Raw genomic sequence first — 21,359 nt, 5'->3', positions numbered from 1 at the left:
TTTGTGAGCAGCATACAGAGTAACGTTTCTCTAACCTCGTTTAAATTAAGTCGTCACTATCTTCACAAAGAGTATATTTATGTGTACATATGTGTATATACATATGCACACACATGCAAAAGCACACATGTATGTATCTGTATGTAAAAGTATATATGTGTGTATTTATCAGTGTGCATGTGTGTATATATACCTACATATATACTGTGCAGTTACTATGTACACACACGTATATAGTAACAGGACTCTTTACCATCTGAACCCTTACATGTTTGAGAGTGAAAAGGAAGGCTGTTAATGATTGTACTAGAACAATAGGCATTAATAAATACATATGGCCCCTCTATATATAACTGCAAAATTTGCCTCTATGATTTAAAAAAAAAAGATGTTAGAAGAGGTCAATTTTAATCTTCATTCTGTGCTCCTTTAGATAATATATATTAAATAAAAACTAGTAATTAAAGTAAATAAATACATTCCAAAGTTTAAAAGAGGAAAATAGTGACATTTATATCCAATTTGGCTTTTTGTTTAGAAGGAATAAAGGCTATCTATAATCTATCGTGTTTTTTTGTGGATAAGTGCTTTCAGTGAGCAGCATGAATCCTTTTGTCTTATCTTATCAATTAGAAACAAAACACAAAAATCATCAAAACCAGCCAGTTGATTTTTAATGCATAAAGTGTGACAATTTCCAAACGTCAAGTTAAAAAAACATGTTTCAAATCTATTTTGGGGCTTCAATATGTCTTTAACTGAAGTGTTCATTTTATTATTCATTTGGTTCCCAGGCCCCAAATTTCAAAAGATATTTGTTCACAAATCATGAGGGTTTTTTTCTTATATAGTTAAATAGAAAACAAATGAAACATTGTTTCACTTGTTCAATGGGAAAAAGTAAAATTGTCCCCTATATATCGTGAATATTATTAAATACTGCGTTTGAAAGGATACTACAATAGAATCAATAATATATTCATTGGAAAGACAAGTTTTTCTCAAAAATCACTTGCTTAATCATCTAGCACGAAAAAATAGTACAAAATGGTTAGGTTAGAAATATCGTAAGGTGGAAGATTCTCTGTCCCTCTGCATACATCTCAGGGGTTCTAGATGCGGGGAAGCATCATAATAGGCTAACAAGCTAGGAGATGGCCTTTAGCAAGAGCAGCTGGCCTGGGAAGCAGAGGAGGGGGCCACTGCTTTGTGTCTTATCTTTGATGCGATGACAGGGTCTCCATTATTAAATGGGCTTATTCAAGTCACCAGAAAAAGACTGAAAGGCGCCTGCCCGAGCCCAGGGTGCACTCAGCACCCTTTTGCTCTGAGACAGCTTTAGGTGAAGGGGAGCGCTCCGTTTTCTGAGTACTCTGATCAGGTGGCGCACACAAAGCCTATGGGAGGCGCAAGCACAGCTTTGATTAGGAGACAAGAGGCAGCGGAGAACTGGGTTTGTTTCTCACGCGGGAACAAACGGAGGCCTCACATTCTGCTGAGTCTCTTAGCACCTGGACTGAAAGGACATAGGACCCTGGCTGTCCTAAAGTGACAATCGAGAAATGGGTGTTTCCCCCGTGCTTGGAGCCTGGGCCCAAATGCCTTTCCAAAGGATTCCTGCCTGGGCATCTGCTCCCCAGTTATGGCCAGCTTGTCCTCTCCATCCCCTGCTCTACTGGGTACTTGGCCTACCTTCACATTCAAAACCGCTTCTGATGTTTTTGCTACTAGAAATGACGCGTTCCGTAATCCAAGGGCGGAGGAGCACAGTCATTGCCTTGTCATTGCCTCGTCTGTGCTTACGTCCATGTACATTGCACTTAATGACTGTGCCTTGGCTCATAAAGAAACTGGGGGTACCAAAGCCTCCACATTGTCAGCTAGAAGGAGCGGTTCCAGGTTTTTTGTTTTGTTTTGTTTTGTTTTGGGTTTTTGGCAGGTGGAGTCCATCCTGCTACTATCAACACCCAGTTTGTTTTTCATTTAAGATGCAGTTCTGGAGGGAGTGAGAGTACTTTTATTTACATAGCATCGTTTGGTGGGTACAAACATCAGCTACCATGAGTAAATGACATGTGCTGAAGAACGTTTTAGTCACATCACCTGATATCTACTTGACTTTCACAAAAGCCCTAGGAAGTGGGGAATTATCAGCCCCTAGTTAACAGGCAGGCAAAACAAAGCTCAGTGATATTAGATAACCTCCCCCACAGAGCCAGTGGGTGGAAGAGGTAGCCTTTAGCCCCTTGTCTGTGATTACAGCCTGTGATTTTTCCATTAGGAAACAGAAACTCCTTAGATTTAACATTAGAAGCCTTACGTAAAGTCTCATTTAAGTATTCCTTCATACTATTTCATCTTGCCAATAGTTGCTTTAAATATTTGAAAAGAAATTTGGCTACATGTACTAAGTTTGAGACCAATTTATAGCAGAGCAGTTTCTAAACCAAATATGCTTAGGGAATGCAAGGGTCAGTTAGGTCACTGTAGAAATAAACTAGATCCTCCTTTTTCCTTTCTCATTTCCCCGGAAATATTCTCTGCCCATTGTTATGCGTTTGATCTCAGCCATCTGGTTCTGCTGCTGCCAGCGAAGGAAAATGTCAGATTCAACAAAATGAGTAGTACTGCTTGAATTGAATCATAATTTAACTTTTTTTTCCTTTGCCCTACAGGATATTTAAACAGTAACATTACTTAATAGTACTTCCTAAGTTATTATCAATTCCCTACAAACATTGCCATTTCCTCAAAATGGAAAGGCAAGCATTAGGGCAAAGAGTCAAATATTCTGCCCTAATATCTAATGACATAGAACTCTGAGAGTTAACATTTACTTAATTGCCAAAGTAGTCATGCTAAGTGCATAGTCTGACATATTATCAGGTGTTAGAAAGGATAATTTCTGAAAGGAAAAAAAGATCTATAAAACCGCAAGACAGGACTCTGCTAAAATCATTATCCACTCTCTTTAAAATCTTTGAGCAGTTTGGTGTGGTAGCTTGGGAACCAGTGCCTGACATAGGTACTCCTCGGAATCTGCAGAGGAAAGGCGTGTGGGGTTGTTTTCTGTTTGCCTCGACCCCCATCCCATAGCTGTTCTCTTTCCTTCTCTTCTGACCCCGCAGACTACTGCTTTCAGATTCCATTGGCCTGGGGCTTCCAGGTGAGTTCTGGTAAGAGAAGGCATCAGCAGTAAGAGAGCAGAGAGGGCCGAGAGAGAGAGGTCAGTGGCATCCTGGCTCCCTGCCTGCCTCAGGATGAGTGATGTGGCTGGTTCTCCTGATGGGCCCTCCAGCTCTTAAGGTTTCTGGTAACACCGCCTCCTTGCCTAAGGCCTTCAGGCCTGAGAGTGAAAATGGTGCCCCCTCTGTTTTTAGGCTTTGGGTGCCTCCCTCACTTGTTGGTCCCTTAACTTGCTCGCTCATTTGGCTCTGCTCTCCTTATTAGTCTCCTCAGATGGATCATTTGAGTGCAATTCTGTTGCCTGCCAGGCCCCTGAGGTGGGGGGTGGGAGAGAAAGCTTCAGTCCACTACTTCAGGGCTATGTGGCCCTAACCATCTACCCAATTCCTTGTGCTTCAACTCATCGTCTGTAAAATGAGAATACTAATTGTACCCACTTACAAGTGCATAGCTCAGTGAGTACAGAAAGGTGCGTCCGTTAGTATTACCACCATCTTTGATAAGGTAAGGAGAATGCTTAAGCAAGCGCTTTTCCTGGGTTGAGTTAGTACAAGGGTAGACCGTACTAATCCATGCTATGACCTCCTGGGAATGTTGCCTGTTGGTAAATAACTGCTAATATATGTATCTAAATATTAGGATACAGTTGGCCTGATAACTTTTAAAAGAGTTGGTTTAATTCTAGTTTTTGCAACTCATAAGAGTTCCCTGAATCTCCAAAACTCTCATTTTCTTTCTCCCTAAGGCCCTACTATGTGTTATCTTTGAAAAGTCTGTTGGTAGCTATTGCAGACAAGCTAGGTGAGCTTCAGGTCTGGTTCACGAGACATTTTCTCCAAGCTCTTAGTAATAAAATGATAATAGCAGTAGTGTGGAAAGGAAATGGCATTATCATTCAATTATGGAACACATATGGATTATTTCCAATATGATACTACAGAGTCCCTTAGTGTGAACATTCAGGAAACAAAAACATTCTGAGAAGTCCAGTCTGTCCTGCTTGGAGGAAGCATGATAGCATGTATGCTCCTGCAGGGACTAATAAGAAACTGAGATTTAGTCCCCAGTTTATAAGAAATTCTGTCTGTGATCCTGTGCAAGTGCTTTCTTCACCTGTAAACCTCCACCTCACCACCCAGAGCTAGCTCGACCAGGTAATTCCAGATCCATGGTCCACGGTCAAGTTGAATGCCCACAGGCTTAGTGGGGTCCAATGAGAAAATTAGAAAACCAAGGACAATTGGCGTGAACTGTATCAGGGAAAGTGAGCGAGGTCTAGGATTCTTGTTTGCCTTTCTTTTAGGACAAAGAAAGGTTGAGGCACAGCCACAGGCACTCCTAAGAAGTAGGAGGCTCCAGACATCTTGTTTGGTTTCCCAGATGCCTCACCAAATGCTGACACGTAGATTTGAGGGTGACAAACATAATCCATTTCCGATGCACTTTTCCTTCTCTCCTGCACTCCCTTTGTTAGCTTCTTCCCAGATTTCTTCCCCCTTTCCTTTTCTGGACCTATCTCTGCCTCCATCTCCATAGCAAGAGGTAAATTTAGAAAAGAGTGCTGTGCCCTCTTGATTTGCCATTAGAAGGAACTTCTTTTTTTTCCAGAGGCAAAGGGGATAAGAGAAAATCGTTGACATCTCTTGAGCTTTTTAAAGAAATTCTGCTGTGGAGTTGACAAATCCTTTGCCTCCTGCCACCTCTTGAGCATGGGCAGGGCTCTGGGCTCTCTCTTCTGAGTACGTCACTTCTTCATTCTTTTCGTTCAAATTTTTGTTTGTTGACTTATTTTCTATTATGTCACATCACAGGATTCTTGTAGGGTGAGTGTAGTAAGGGCAGCTTCTTCATCAGCACTATCAAGAAATCTTGAAGTGCCGAATGTAGAATACCAGGCTAGGCAGAGAGGCACAGTACAGACGTTCTCTTCCTGATGATTGTAATCTCCCTGGGAAGCAGGACCTAAGTAAGTAATACAATATAATCCAAGTCCATACAAGATGGAAAGTGCAAAGAGCAAGGGAAGAGAGTCACACATGCTGGTCATTGCCAGGTGCCCAGTTACTGGGGTGTGTCGTACAAGAGGGCTCTTAGTCCATCCTAAAACCCACCGAGAGGAGAGATGGCCTCCCACAGAGTGTGATTTGCCAGATCCCATCACTCACTCTGTAAGGGGAAAAATAATGAGTGGGTTAAACAATAGGAATTCAAGGCAAAGGTATTTTTTGAGAGCCCAGGCCCAGCAGTGGTTCTCAAAGTGTGGTCCCAGACCAGCAGTATTGGCATCACTGGAGAACTTGTCAGAAATGCAAATTCTCAAGCCCCAACTCAAACCCACTGAACCGGAGACCAGTGGTTTATGTTTTCACTGGCCCTCCATGTTATTCGGAGACAGGCTAACCCTAAGAACTGTGGACCCAGGGGAGAGTTCCAGCTGGGTGGGGAAGCAGGCAATCAGAAATGGAGACAGGATGATGAGGCAGGATTGAGTGAAACAGTGAGAACCCAAAGCTCTGAGATGCCAGCATGCCAACCTTGCTGGGTAAGGATGGGCCCTATACAGCACTTTCTCAGAGGTACTTCTAGGATAGCCTGCTGTCCTACCAAGGATAAAACCCGAGGCTTTTGCCGGCTGGCTCTGTTAGACCCAGTGTGTTTATATTATCTCTTTGCACCGAAGAGAACAGTGGTACGTTTGGCCCAGAGCGCACCCTCTGCCTAAGGTTTGGCGAGCTGGCTGTGCCATGTGGGGGGTTCCTCTGAGGCCCGGAAGGGAACCTCAGGCAAGAAAGGTTGTGACTATTTTAAAATGCTCGTGCTCTATTTGGGTGCTTCTAAAGCACTTAACCATGTGAAATGTGAATATCACCCTTGAATGCCTTGGGTTGAAGGGAAAAATTAACAAGTGAATGATCTGAATCATTTCTCTTCCTACCCTGGAGCAGGCCACTAAAAAAATGAAACTGCTCTGTCATGGGGGAGACAGCCTGCCTTAGAGGGATGATTGAAAGAGGCTTCAGGACAGACCATTTGTCCTACAATTTCATTTTCACTTTAATTATTGTGAAATCGGATTTAAGTGTTGACCGTAGCCTCCAATTCCAGTCAGCTGAAGAGATAAGCCCATTTGTATTTGTGTGGACAAAGCTGAAGACTTCTGATTGCTGTCTCAATCCAGATGAAAACAACACTTTTAAATAACGGTTGCCTACATGGTGAGATTAAAGATATTTCTTATTGCTGTTACCAAGGATTACCACATTGATTATGTAGATGAGCAGAAAGTGTCTCTTTATTGTTTCAGCTTTGTGTTGATGGAAATTTCACTGGATTGTCTACTTCAGGAAGTAATAGAGATCATGTCATCACATCAGTGGATTCTGTTGATTGATTTTGAATGGAGAGTTTGTGGGACCATGGGCTTCTCATTCACCTCTAATCAAGACTTCCTTCCTGCAATTCCATGTGAACCAAACACTAATCAGATTCATAAAATGAATAGGGGCCTCTTTCCTTCAGATTCTTGTCAGAAGTTATCTAGGATATCTTCTGTTGCCTTCTCAAAATTATGTTACAGCATTTTGCCATGTCTCCTCATAAGCCCTCTGAGCTGTCTTGTTCCTTCAACCAATTTGGCAGAGAGGAAAGACGCCGGATATTTCACTGTTGGGTCAGAGGAGGTATAAATTAGTGAGGAGGTGACACTGAAAGCTCTCAGATGGGCGGGAAAGAAAATGCAGACTCTCTGTCACTCAGGTCCCAGCCTTCTCGGTTGTGTGCATCCCTTGATGTTTAATGTGTTATGAATCATGACAAGTTCATAGATTTTCTTATTCTCTCCCAGATTTTTAATCTTTTTCTCTTTACTTCATTTTTCCAAAAGATAAAAATGCTTACATTCATCCCATGTTAAAACAGCAAACAAACCCACAAAATCCTGTCTACCCTATGGCCCCCTCTAGCTCTTTGCTCTGTCCTCTGCCCACAACTTGGTCTCACTGTCAGACTTCTCAGAGGAATCTCTTTTCTTCCTTTTCCTTCCTATCTGGCTGCTTTGCCCTTCACTGCCTTTGCTTTTGTCAAGATCACCAGCATATTCTTAAACTGAAGGTCTCATTTCTTTTCTTTCTCAGCAATTCTACAGCTGTAGTCATTGGCATATTTCTCTTTCTTGAAATACTCCTCTCCCTTTTTTGCTGACACCATTCCCTTCTGGTTCTTCTAATTTCCCCATCACTCCTCTTTCTTCTATTTAGGTGTTGCATTCTCAGATAAGTGTTTGAATAATATTGTTCCTTAAAGGCTCCATCTTGTTTGTCTTCCCAGCCTGTACTCACTCATAAATATACTGTCTTCAAGAGCAACTATGTCCTGATGACTTCCGAGTCTGTACCCCTAAGAGGCTGATGACCTGAGCTCTAGACCTCTTTCGTTCATTTGTTCTCTACTCATCTCCATTAACTGTCCCTCTTGTATTACTGCTAAGGCACTACGGTCAACTCCCCTAACCAAACCAGGGCTTGAGATTGATATTTGGGTTTTTTCCTTTCTGTCCCTGCAGCTCCTAGATGCCAGTGTTTGATGGTTCACATGCTAAGTATTTCTCTGAGGTGTCCACTCACTCCACCCCTACCAATCCAATGCATGTCTTCATTGTCTCTGCCCTAGATGATTGCCATGGCCTCTGAGGAGGAGATTCCCTACCTCCAGGTATGGCAACCCCCAAGTGACTCCTGAAGAATCTTCATGAAATGGCCATCCATCATTTCACTGTTAGGTTTATAAGCCTTACATGGCACCCCAATTCTTTCAACATTAAATTTCAATTTTATAAATGGTGCTCAAGACCCTAGGATTTGAACACATCTCCCTTTCTCTCCCCCCGTACTGCCTCTCCTCATTTCTAACCTGCCGCCACCTCTACATACTTACAATCCTTGAACGTATTCCCCACATCTTTGGGCTTTTCACATGTTGCTCCATATGCTTTACCTCCTTTACCCTGATTATTCCCACTTCACCCAACCCCATTAGCAAACACCTACTCATCTTCTAATACTAGGTTCAAAATGATCTCCTGGAAGCCTTCTATCACATGCTCCCCATTTCATCACTCTCACCACAAGTAAATCTCCCTGTCAGTGATGCTAGAGTCTGAGTCCTGCTTCTATCCTAAGGCCATCCTAGCGTACTGCAAGTTTCTGTTCGTGGCTGGTCTCCACCACTTGCCCAAGTTCTGGGAACGGCTCTTATAATCATTCTTATGCCAAATGTCAAAGAACAAATAGTAAATAAGATTTTAGAGGGAAGGATAAAAAACATGAAACTGAACTGAACTGAAAATTTCATTGCTTTTGAATTTAGGACAGTGGTGTACCACTCTGCTGAGTTGTCTCATTCTGGCTCACAAGAACAACCCTTAAAAAAATCAGGAACCTTTCCAGCTAATTGTTAAGGTGTTTGTAGCTTGAAATGGGCCGTGGGGGGAGTATTTACATCAGAAAAATCAGGGAGAACTACAAATCGGGGCTTTTGTTAGTCAGAGAGTCAGTTTTCCAGGGGATGACTGATATTCACGATGGTGGTACAGTCAATTAATCCACGTTCATGTCCGTCAAGCATGCGATACCACTAAAACTCCTAGATGCCACTTCCTGACAATTCACACCCTGAGTATCTCTCAGTATCTGTCCCTTCTCTCAATTCCTACCTGTCCTGCTTTAGTTCACGTCTTCATTGTCTGCACTCTAGATCGAGCAGTGTTATTATTGCCTTCCAGAAGACTGCCCCTAGGACAATATTATTGTTAAATGTACCACTAGAATAAGGTTTGGATAAGAACCCTGCCAGTCTGGAATTGAAGAAAAGAGGATAATTATTTTTGGTGACTTGGGAAAAATAACATATAAAGGGGGCACTTTTGATTCACCATTAGTTGCCTTGAACTAGTTGTTCTAGTTGTAGTGATGGGTAGGTTTCTACAGATGGACTCTATGTTCACAGCACTTATTTTCAAAATAGTCAGCCAGGGCCAAGTTATACCCTGTAGCCCTATGGCAGTGATGGTCATTTGATCACAGTGATGTTAACCCCATTGCATTTGACCTCACAATTACCCTGTTTGAGCCAGCTGATCAACAGCAATTCATCAGTGAAGATACCCACCAGGGGGGATGATATTATGCGGACAGCGATTAGAGCCGTTCTCAACCTTGACTTTGCCCCAAGCCTATCTGGGGAAAGAGGTCCTCACATTGCCTCCGCAGCAGTTGGCTGTCACCCAACCTGGCTGTCTTATGGCCACAGTTAATTCTGGCAGAGGTGCAGGGATGCAAGAGCGCCAGTTTATCTTCGAAACCATGCAGCCTTGCGGCAGCCTCATTAGAAAAGTAAAACGTTTGCGGGTCTTTTATGCAGCTTTTCTCCCTCCGGGTTGTTGAAGCTCTCTAGCTGTCAGCACAGAACTCTGGGCCGGGAAAGTTCAGAAGATGACTTCAGTAATGCGACAGCCTCTCCCATTTAAAATGGGCCTCAGTGCAGCTTCTCCCAGTGGCATTCATTCAAAGTTCGCACATGATTCGTTCCTCTAGTCGTTCAACAGTATCTCTCATGTTTGCCCTGACTTAAAAAAAAAAAAAAAATGGGGGAAAGAGAGAAAAAAAAAACCAGCTTTGTAGTTGCAACAACATGGATCAGGATGGTATAATTGCAGTGAAGAGGCCCCCGAACTGGCAGTAATAGGCTGGTTCATCTGATGTGTACTGCCATTAGAAAATGACCCATGCATGGATGTTCTCAGGGGACAGGAAAGAGGCTTTTAAGAATTACACTCTGTGCTGTATGAAAGCTAATGAGCAAAAGAACAAGTGTGAAGAAAAACTACTGCTTCGGGAAGCATAGTTCCACTTAGAGCCTGTCACAGCCTTCCTCAAATTCATTAGGATGGACTGGTCTTTGCCAGGACGTGTGCTGCATTACCTCTGTTCCCGCGCAGACTCCCTGCAGGTCATTCTGCATCATGTTCCTATGAAATTAACACCACAGAATAATAAATGGCAGGGAAAAGAAGAGGATTGGTGCAGAAGCAGCCGGCAAATAAGGTGGAGGCAGACATTTACACAGAGATGAAAGAAGTGGTGATGGGCTTTAATGGGTAGAGGAAAAATAAAGCAGTTTCTTACCCTCCTCTTTTTGGAGCCTTAGGACCGTTTTGTGCTATTTTACTTCATATGTAAGAACAGAAGAGTATCTGATTATGATTTCTAGGCTAGGTATTTTTATCCCATGTCTTAATTTTTGACATGTATAAAGATAAAAAATGTCTTCCAATTTAGTCTATACAGTTCTCCTGTTTTAAAAGTCTTACTTACGGGGCACCTGGGTGGTTCAGTCATTAGGTGTCTGCCTTCAGCTTGGGTCATGATCCCAGGGTCCTGGGATCGAGCCACGCATCAGGCTCCCTGCTCAGCAGGAAGCCTGCCTCTACCTCTGTTCTCCCCCTCCCCCCCCGCTCATGTTTGTACTCTGTCTCTCTCTCTCTCAAATAGATAAATAAAATCTTTTTTTAAAAAAGTCTTAGTTAGGGCTTAGGTCACATAAATGGGGAGTGTGGCATAGAGGCAAGTGCTTCAAAAGGTAAACACCTTGCTTGTCAAAGTTGAGCCCACTTGGCGACACTGTCACACCTGAGATTTGTCGCCTGGGTGTTGTATTAGAACAGGCCAGCATCTGCAAAGGCCAGAATCAGGTGTTTTCCTTAGTATTTGAGGACCCTCTAGTTCTGGAAGGCCTGAAGGGAAGATATTGAGGTGATCTTCCACCTCACATGAGGGTGGGATGATAGGCAAGGGGCATCGATTACCCCAAATCCACCTCTCTAAAGCATAAGACAGGGATTCCTCTTTCAGGAAATCATAGCAATACCATGCTGAATATCCATACTCTCTACCCAAGGCCACCTTGAACACCAAGGTACTATAGGTAGATGAAGCCAAAAAGGATTCCCTGTCTTAAAGACAGTGGCCTAGTAACAGGAAAAACTCGGGAGAGAAGTCATAGTTTCGCAGAACTAGGAAGCGTGATTGCAGTCTATAAACTCCAAAGGTATAGCCATCTCTAAGTGGCCTGGGGGATCTTGGTTTCTCCAAGCCTTCATCTGACATCCTAGGTCATTTTGCAGAGTCTCTGTGTATCTCCCCTCTCTTGCCTATTTCTCAGTATGATTAAAACTAGTTTTGTTTCCAAAGGCCAAGTGACTTTCCTAGAGGCAACCAGCTGCCTAAAACAGTCAAATGACTAACTTTATATTTAATGTAGGCATACGTTTTTTTTTAATTTTTTATTGTTATGTTAATCACCATATATTACATCATTTGTTTTGGTGTAGTGTTCCATGATTCATTGTTTGTTAATAGCACCCAGTGCTCCATGCAGAATGTGCCCTCTTTAATACCCATCACCAGGCTAACCCATCCCCCTACCCTCCTCCCCTCTAGAACCCTCAGTTTTTTTTTTTACCTTATATTTTAAGATCAGGTCTTCAAAGATTGTGAAGCAAGCCATTATTTGAAATGATCCTAGTGATTGAAAACTATAGTATCAGCTTATTAGAAGTAAATGAAGGGATTAGAGTCTGTTTGCCCCCCCAACCCTATTCCAACCCAGCTGCCTGTCTAGTATCCCCTAATCTGACAAATAAAACTTTAAAACTGTTATTGAGTAGTATGAGTTGGTTTTGACAGGTCAGACTTTGATTTTATTTCTTTGATACTAACAAGATCTTCTTTAGCAAACTATGGATCAAAAGTCTTGTCCTCTTAATTGTTTCAATTATTGAGAAACGATGAATGCAATAAATGACCATTGAGTACCTGCCACACTAAAGGAATTGTTAGGGTATGAGAATTAGAAGAATGTATACTAAATAGTACTCCAATTTAGTGAGTATAGGCAAGGTTGCTGATGTCAGTAAGCCACAACTAAAATTCAAGCTTTCCCTCCTAGTAGCTGTCTGACCTTGAGAAAACCCTACACCTAAGTCAGTTTTCTCTTCTGTAAAAGAAATTTAATAATAGTGACTATTTCCCAGGATTGTCATGATAAAAGGTAAAAGCATTTAATTCACTGTCTGGATTAGACTTAAGTGATCAACAAAAATAGCTAGTTAGCTAGTTTATAATGGAAAATCTTCAGAGAAAATCAAAGTATAAAGGAATTGATAGGAAACTGAGAAACAGAACTGGGGAAATACTGGAAAATGGCCTAATGCACAAACTATGAAAATTCAGCAAAGGGAGAGGCCAGTTCTGAATAAACATTTTTCTTCATATTCTTCACCAGCCATGACACAGCTGAGCTACTGTAATTCCATCTCAAAACTGTGTACAAAGAGCAGAATTTGGATTCATAGACAGCTACCATGTTCCCTAGGAACTTAGAGAAATATTTGTATCTTGGTTCAGCCAAGATAAGCAATTTTTGTATTAAGAAATTAATTAAAATTAATTTTAATATTTGAAAAGACATCCCGGCACATTAAGAATATTTTACTTAATAAACACAACATGTAAATTACACTACTTGGGTGGGTTGGGGGAGACAGGAAGAACTGGCTAGTTTCTCATTAATTTGTTCTAGAGATATCTGCTCTCTTAACTACTCATTTCCCCATCTTCACCTCTGTAACCAACAGTAGCTGAGGCAACTGAAAATACAGTTTGCTACTTTGTTCTTTCATTCATTTCAAAAGGTTGGATCTGTAACAAAGTATTCAAATACTGGCTAAAATAAGGTCCGTCACAGTCATGCCAATTTATATTCCCTAATCAATTTACATTCTGATTTTTCATAATTGTGGTGTATCAAGAGAAATGTTTCCTTGACAGAAAATTAATGAATAATCCTCAAAATACAAAGAGTATCCAATAACTGTTGTATTTTAGTAGAAACAGTATTAAATTTTCAGATTGATCAGATCCAGACATTTTAAATCATATAATCCCTCAATCTTAGCAGAGTGCATTCTTTTATTTGCGAGGAGACATTTGTCCATTCCTAACCTTTTTACCTTCAGAAAACAAATGGTGCATGTGACTTGAAAATTGAATTAATCGTGACTGGAAAAAGTAATAAAAATAGCTAATGTCTTTATGATTTCCATGGCAAGCCTACAGGGCAGAGTGTTGCTGTTTCTGTTTTGTAAGATGCATTCTATCTTGCTAATCCTCAATAAATATAAAAAAACGATCATTTCACAGCTCAGAATTGACAAACTGGAGCACATTTGTCATTTGAATAGACGAGCTAAGCAGGTTGCCACCAGCTCTGCCAGCTCTGCCTTTGGGTGTGTTGTGTCCTGGGCAGACACTGTTAGTTCATTCTCAGGTCACTGCTATTGCATTTCTATTGGTCTATTTCTGGACCAGGTCTCAGATTCACATTCCAAAAAGCCTCCTGTCTTAAGGACCATTCTGCTGCCTACCGTAATTTAAAGAAACGGGCACCTCCAATGAAACCATTCCAGGTGTAAATCTCTTGCCTGGGGAGCAAATTGAGAAATGAATGGTATTCATGAATATAAATTGGGCTTTCTTTACACGTTAAGTTTTCATTTTGAAATTGTAGAGCATTATTCGCTTCCCACAGAAATCTTTATGTGCCCTAAGTGCGGTTACCACAGGAACCCCGGTGCAGAGCTGGAAGCTCATTGCTCTGCTATTACTGAGTATTTACATTCACAGGTCATGAGGCGGAGGAGGCCTGGGGAGGGAGTCACTGCAGTGCACTGCATCCGTCCTCTCAGCAAAGATGCATCTCACCCTCAGGTCTGTGCCTGTCCTGGGATGAGGCCACACAGCCTCCTTAGGCTTTTTCTCTGCTTGAGTATTATTTGGCATGTCCTTCCTCGTCCTATCAAGACATTCTGTTTCTGTATGTCTAAACAGCTCTATTATCATAAGACTTATATCCCTTCACCCCAATTTTGGTTTAGAGCTTGTGCAATAAATGAATCTCTCAAAGGCCACCTCAGTTTAGTTTTGAACATTTTGAAGAAGACTCTGTGGGAGGATGGAAGGATTCAATAAGCAAATACATAAATAATCTCTAGAAGCAAGGCCACTGCACCTCTCCCTGCCCCCCCTCACCCCCCTGCCTCCCCCCGGCTCCCTGCCCTCCCGCCTCCATTGCCCCCCTCGACCCCTGCCCCCCTCGCCCCCCTGCCCCCCCTCGCCTCCCTGCCTCCCCTCTTTCTGTTCCCATCTTAGTTACGTGTGTCCTGCAAAACATCCGTTGAGACCAACAGGGCTTTCACTCTGTGACCAGATATAAGTGAGAATTTTAAGACATTCCTCACTTTTTCAACCTGTGCTTTGAATCTTCAGTGAGAAATAAGGCTCTATTATATTTACCATTACTTAGACTACAAAGTGTGTTCACACATTGCCTATTCTTTGCTGTGGAATTAGATGGTAAGGAAGACTGTTGGTGTTGAATTGTTTACATTCATATCAAGTTGTTTTCTTGCATGTGTAACAATTCTTGCTAGCCTGAGTTTGATATGGCTAGGAATAATGTCGTAATAAAAGCAAAATAGCAACAGAATTTTTCAGGGCCAATGGATACATGAATTAGAGTGGAATCTCTAGATAATGGAAATAATAAAAAACAATTGTTTGCAATGACAAGCATTCCTCAGAGATGCTGTGGGTTCACTTCCAGACCACTGCAATGAAGTGAATATTGCAATAAAGTGAGTCAATGAATTTTTTGGCTTTCCAGTGCATATATGTTTACACTATATTTTAGTCTATTAAGTATAGCCTAGAATCATGTCTAAAAATGCAGTGTGTATACTTTAATTAAAAAAATACTTATTGACGGGGTGACTGGATGGCTCAGTCAGTTGAGCATCTGACTCTTGATCTCAGCTCAGGTCTCAATATCAGGATTATGAGACGAGGCCCATGTTGGGCTCCATGCAGGGCATGGAGCCTACTTAAAAAAAATTATATATATATATGTTATACATATATAATACATATATAGCTAAAATATGCTAGCCATCATCTGAGCTTTCCATGACTTATAAACAGAGATCACAGATCACCATAACAAACGAAATAATGAAAACATTTGAAATGCTGTGAGAATTTTAAAATGTGACACAGAGACGAAGTGAGCAAATGCTGTTGGAAAAATGGTGCTGATAAACTTGTTTGAAGCAGGATTGCTGCAAACCTTCACTTTGTAAAAAATGCAGTATCTGCAAAGCACATTAAAGCAAAGCTCAATAAAACGAGGTATGTCTGCAATGTTAAAATAATTTTCTCCCAAGTGCCTCTGTATACGAGGCATTCGGGGAGATAGTGAGGACGATGACATGGCCTTTGTCCCAATTTCTTGTTCCTGTCTGGTGGGTTTTCCTTATTGTATAACTTGTAAACCTTCTAGGTATGCCACCCCCCTAAGCTGATGCTCTTAGTCTTACATGGGCCTACAGAGCATGTCCAGGGAAGGCTTTGAGTGTGTACCATGGGCACAAAGTAGATAGAGGGGAGATTGTCATTATTCTTAATTATATTCTTAATATGTGGTGTCCTCACAAGAAGTTAAAATAACTCAGTAAGTTAAAACCACTATGGAACTGAAGTTTGGTGACTACTGTGAACACAAAACAGTGGAATATGTAAAGAAGATCAAAGGGTGATTTTCTAAATTCCACACTTCCCAACCCAGTGGCAGGCACAGGTCAGGCCTTCCAGCTCAGCTTTTCCCCAGGCCTCCTCTCTTAGGTGTTCCACATGGACTGCACCATATTTCCATCTAGTTTGGCCAACGGAGCTGATCTCCTAACTCAGTGACTCTTTGCAAGCCATTTTCTCCATGATATTTCTAAGAAGAGTAAATGTAGTTTTATGTATGCAAAAGGATAGCAAGATATTTTCCTCTGCAAAGATTTACCTGTCCTCGATATAAAGTTAAAACCGTCACATGCACTCAAAACACGGGTTATTTATTAAGAATTGAGGGGCACCTGGGTGGCTCAGTCAGTTAAGCATCTGACTCTTGGTTTCCGGTCAGGTCATGCTCTCGCCGTGGTGAGACTGAGCTCTGTGGCTGGGCTCTATGCTCAGTGTAGAGTCTGCTTCGGATTCTCTCTCATCCTTTCCCTCCTGCTCACATTCTCTCTCTCTCAAATAAATAAAAATCTTAAAAAAAAGAATGCATGTTGATTAGGAATTTTTTTACCCTTTGTTTCAATTTTCAAAATCTGGTTGTAAAACATATTTCAGTGTTTGTGTTAAAAAAAAAAACCTAGGATTTTAGGGGCGCCTGGGTGGCTCAGTCAGTTGAGCGTCTGCCTTTGGCTCAGGTCACGATCCCACGGTCCTGGAATCGTGCTCTCTCTCTCTCTCTCTCACTCAAATAAATAAATAAAATCTTTTTTAAAAATCTAGGATTTTAAAGATTTTCTCTCAGAGAATTGTATTAACACAACAGTTCTACTTTCTCTCAAGTAGTCAGTAAGGTTAGTAATATGAGCTCTGGAAGGACTTCTTTTATATCATGAAGTCAATCTGTTTCATTTTTCTACCACCACATCATTTTCACCTAAATCATAACCTTCTTCCCAGAATTTATAAGACTAGTTCACTTCCTTAAAGAATGCATTTTAAACCACTTGTGGTGGGGATTAAAATAATTGCAACAAATAAATTATGATCCACTTCAAAAAAAAAAAAGAAAGAAAGAAAGAAAAGAAACCAAAGCAACTGACCCACTCAGAAGGACACGATGTATAAAAATTTTTAAGTGCTGTATTCTGTATTATCTATTGTATGTACATGGTCATTTAGTAGAGTGCTTTACCAGAATGTTCTCCTGGGAGCTAGTGTTGAAACAGAATAAAAGCATGCCATATTTTTCTCTTGTTGCTGCCTTTTGTCTAAGGCAATGGACATCGAATTAGTAAGGGTAGTGAATCATTTTATTCACTAAAACGTGGAAAATAGAAAGTTATTAGGCAGTTTGATGATCTCTGGGTGAAACGAGTTTGTGCAGAAAGGTGAGATAGTAAGAGAATGAGTCAATTTAATTAGAAAAAAAACTTGATAATTTGTGAATACTCCAAATATTGAAACAAAGCAAACAACAAATCATGAGAAGTGTAATTTATAGCTATCAAATACCAATAGAGGTTACCGTGTTTGTGCCATTAAAAAAATCTACAATTGTCACAACATGCTCATTGGACCGTTCTGCATGAGGATGCAAATATCAGCGAATTTTTTGGCTTCCTACTCTTGTCCACTCTTAGAACAAAAAACCACATTCTTGGGAAATAAGCATTTGGGTAACACATTGCCGACAGGCAGATCGAGCTGTCTGAAGGCTGCCTTGTGAACAAGTGCTTGTACCCCATGAGATATCGCTTGTGCTCTTCCTGGGGCAACCAGTTCAAAAGGTGGTTTTTCTTTGCAGGTTACCAGCCAGTCTTGTCTGGCCAACAGGGGTTCCAAGGCCTCATAGGAGTGCAGCAGCCGCCCCAGAGTCAGAGCGTGATGAGCAACCAGCCAGGAGCTCCGGTGCAAAGCGTGATGGTCTCCTACCCAACAATGTCTTCTTATCAGGTGCACATCAGCAGCTTGGAAAATTGTGGTTTAGAAAGTAGCACTGGCCAAAGTAGAGGCTGTGGGTATGTCCCGTGTTGGGTGGTTAGCAGGGTGGTGGGTGCTATGCCCAGCCCCTGTTGATGGTTGATTTTGAATTAAGACTATAAGTAGAAAATGGGACAGGTATGCTTCTCTAACTACTGTGGCTTTTGAATGTCCTACTAAATGTGGTTCTATATAAACTTCTATTCATGGAAGAAAAGTCTGCAGCCTATAACGTTTTAGTCATGAAGACCTTTGGCTGTTCCATTGTAATTTGGCTTATTGGGAAAAAAACCCTCATGACAAATTTCCACTCATTTTTGTACACAGCCCCCCAAATTTCATTTTACCACAGTTTCAAGTTAAAAGAGGTGTTCAAATGGCATCTCAGATTTTTCAAAGGGCATGGATAAGGTCTATACCAACCTTATTTTCTAGACTCAACCCATACTGGGTATTTTAAAAATGTCATGCATCCTTTTGTGATTTACATCCTGAGATAGCCTGAAAGTGGAAGTGAAGGGTTAGTGAAATGCTTTGACTGTTAAATTTAGCTGCACCAGCTACTTCTGGCCCTCAAACAAAGAAACAAACAAAACAAAACAAAATAAAAACCCTATCCTCCGTCCTCCTCCTCTGAGAATCCTGACTCAAATTGTCTCAGTTTAACCTCTGGCTCCACATTAGATGTTTTTTGAAGCTGCAGGTTGAGAGTGAGGCAGGTGCCTGGGACAAAAGCCCCTTTTGCTGTGTGGCTCCAGGCCACTTTGTGTGTGTGAAACCAGCATGGGAGTGTCGCTTTCCAAACAGAAATTCTGAGCAAGTAATCTAAACTGCAGCCTCCAGTGGGTAAGGAGGGAGGAAAGAAGGAAGTTCTGAGCTAACTTTTCTTTTTTTCAGAGAGAGAGAGGGAGAGGGAGAGAGAGAGTGAGTGCTGGAGGCATGGGGGGTGCAGAGGGAAAGAAAGATAACGCCTTTTGCGCCATCACCACACATGTCCCAGCACCGTACATCAGCCTTACAATCTTCTCAGTGGCACTTTGCATGGGTGTCACTATGCAGATGGCCGAGGCAATCAGAGAGGTTGAGGGACTTGCCCAAGGTAAAACAGCTGATAAAAGGTAGCGCTGGGATGGGTGACCAGTTAGGTCTCACCCAAACGCTTGAGTATTTTTCCTGACCTCACAGTAGCTCATGGGACAGACAAACTCAACCTCTTCATGAAGGGCTCTCTCTTGTGTCTTCTACAGGTGCCAATGACCCAGGGTTCTCAAGGACTGCCCCAGCAGTCATACCAACAGCCAATCATGCTACCTAACCAGGCAGGTCAAGGGTCACTCCCAGCCACTGGAATGCCTGTTTACTGTAATGTCACACCGCCGACGCCTCAGAACAACCTTAGGCTGATCGGTCCACACTGCCCCTCCAGCACTGTCCCTGTGATGTCGGCTAGCTGCAGGACAAACTGTACAACTATGAGCAACACCGGGTGGCAGGTCAAATTCTGAGTGCTCTGGCTGTGCTACATGTTTGTGATCTTACTCTTGGCCTTCAAGGGAAGAGGAGCAAGGTGGGAGACTGGCTGAGGACTCAAGCATTCACTCAACACTCAAATGATTGCTGCTGGTATTCTGTAAAAAAACAAACAGAAAAACAAAAAACAAAACAAAAAAAAAACAAAGACTAATACACACATTAGCTGTTTAATGGTGCATATTTCCGTCATGTCTGCTAGGTATGCCTTTAGCTTAGCTAGTGACATGAATTCATCAAGGTAAGATTTTCTCCTACCACTGAATACCACTGTGTAGATTATAATATCCCTAATTTGGATTATTAGTTTTGTACTTTGTGTTGAGTTTGTGATGCTAAAAGTATTTAAAAATGATATACTGAAATCACATTGTACCAAAGCTGTAATGGAAAAGAAAAGAATTGATGAATGGAAGGAATAATTTATATACACTATAGAGTTTTCTTTTTTAATGGATATATACTGTATTGTAGTGTTTAATCAAAATAAAACTATTTGACCTTATGGAGGAAGGTCATGTTTTTACCACCAGTTTGGTTCACTCTCTCTTCCAATATGTGTTTGCTTATGTGTCACTGTTACCCCTTTGAACACTATTTCATGAGTAATGCCCAGTAAAGATGTTCCAGATATTTGTAAATCTGGCATCACGTTGGGAGAGGTGGTAGGCAAACAATTAACCAACTGTAGTTTCTTGTCCTAGTAATACAGGGGTCCTGGGAATAAGATGGCTTCCATTTCCAACATTCATCGACTTCACATTTTTGAAATGTATAACTTGATTTTAGATCTAGGGGTATTGAATACATGTAGCTCGGAAATTCGGGAAGTCGGAAAACCTGAGTGACTTATAATAGCAGCCCTACACCAAACTCTGTTCTGTCTTCTTTGAAGTTCCACCATCTACCTGAAAAACAAGATTTCTTCATTTAGTGGGAAATTGGAAGGGCATGATCTAATTCTATCAAATATATTGGGTCATACAATGTAAATAAAGTGCCACTAGTTTTGGGTCAATAACTCAAAGGTGCTAACGTTTATCCTGGCAACTGAAAGGAAGGTAAAATATAACAACAATTTAGTCACAAAGACTTAGAACATTGGGAAAAAAAAGAAACATTTAGAAGAAGCCGATCCTGTCTAATCCTAAAATGTTTATCTAATCCCCTGTAGATTCTGCAGGTAAGATTGTTTTATGACAACCTTTGAAAAATAATAACAGAACTCCAAATATCAGCTTTGGCCATTCTGGGAGGTATTCAATGGGGGAATATAACCCTACAGCTTCCCCTGTGCTATCACAGTACAATGACTAATAGTTTTCTCTTTTATACTCTCTGTCTAAAAACCATTATTACCAATGAGAGGGGTTTGGAGAGTATATCTGGATAATTCCCACTGTTCTTCCTATTATCACTTTCCCCCATATTAGATCTTTCCATTTTCATGTTGCTTAGTTGGAGATAGCATGAAGCTACTAGTTAAAAACTCTACCTAGGATTACCATTTCTTAAGTTTATATTCTCATTTTCTTTTTCTTTTAAAAGGGAACTTTTATGCACGCTCTCATTAGCTTCATTCCCTGGGACATCTGTCCCATTGCCCCAAATCTCAGTCTCCTGAATTCTTCATTGTAAATAAGCCCTATCCAATGAAAGACTTGTTATAAAAAGAGAATGTTGCATTTTTTTTTTATTGAGCCATTAAACCAACAGGCTGAGTAGCTACTAAACCAATAGCTGCTCTGAGAAGGAGCAATGTGTTTGCCTAATTAATACCTTCCCCTAATGGAAGGAAGGGGCTGACCAATAGAGATCACTTTAGAAATATAGCCTCCATTTAGCTCTCTCATATTGGCAGTGATCCCAAACGCAGGGATCCAAATATGAGTCTGAATGTTTATCTTCTTTTCACAGAATTCTGAGAACTTTTTATCTTTTCTTTAATGATTTCTAGCATGACTCAGCCCTCTTTATCTGAAACAT

General features: G+C 41.3%; 1 protein-coding gene across 19 annotated transcripts in view; it reads left to right on the top strand.

Moving 5' to 3' along the window:
- Nucleotides 1–19,894, top strand: part of ARPP21 (cAMP regulated phosphoprotein 21) — a 153,797-nt gene extending 133,903 nt beyond the window's left edge. For all 19 annotated transcript variants that reach the window (XM_073902226.1, XM_073902222.1, XM_073902234.1 and 16 more), the window contains 2 exons: nt 17,668–17,816; nt 19,091–19,894. In XM_073902226.1, the coding sequence (XP_073758327.1) occupies nt 17,668–17,816; nt 19,091–19,348 (407 nt within the window). In that variant the 3' untranslated portion in view covers nt 19,349–19,894. The remainder of the gene's footprint in view (nt 1–17,667; nt 17,817–19,090) is intronic.
- Nucleotides 19,895–21,359: the final 1,465 nt, after the last annotated feature.

Source organism: Callorhinus ursinus, unplaced genomic scaffold (assembly GCF_003265705.2).
Source record: "Callorhinus ursinus isolate GAN/ISIS: 27379988/994484 unplaced genomic scaffold, GSC_fseal_2.0 scaffold1, whole genome shotgun sequence".
NCBI lineage: Eukaryota > Metazoa > Chordata > Mammalia > Carnivora > Otariidae > Callorhinus > Callorhinus ursinus.
This window is presented reverse-complemented; position numbering and strand designations above follow the sequence as displayed.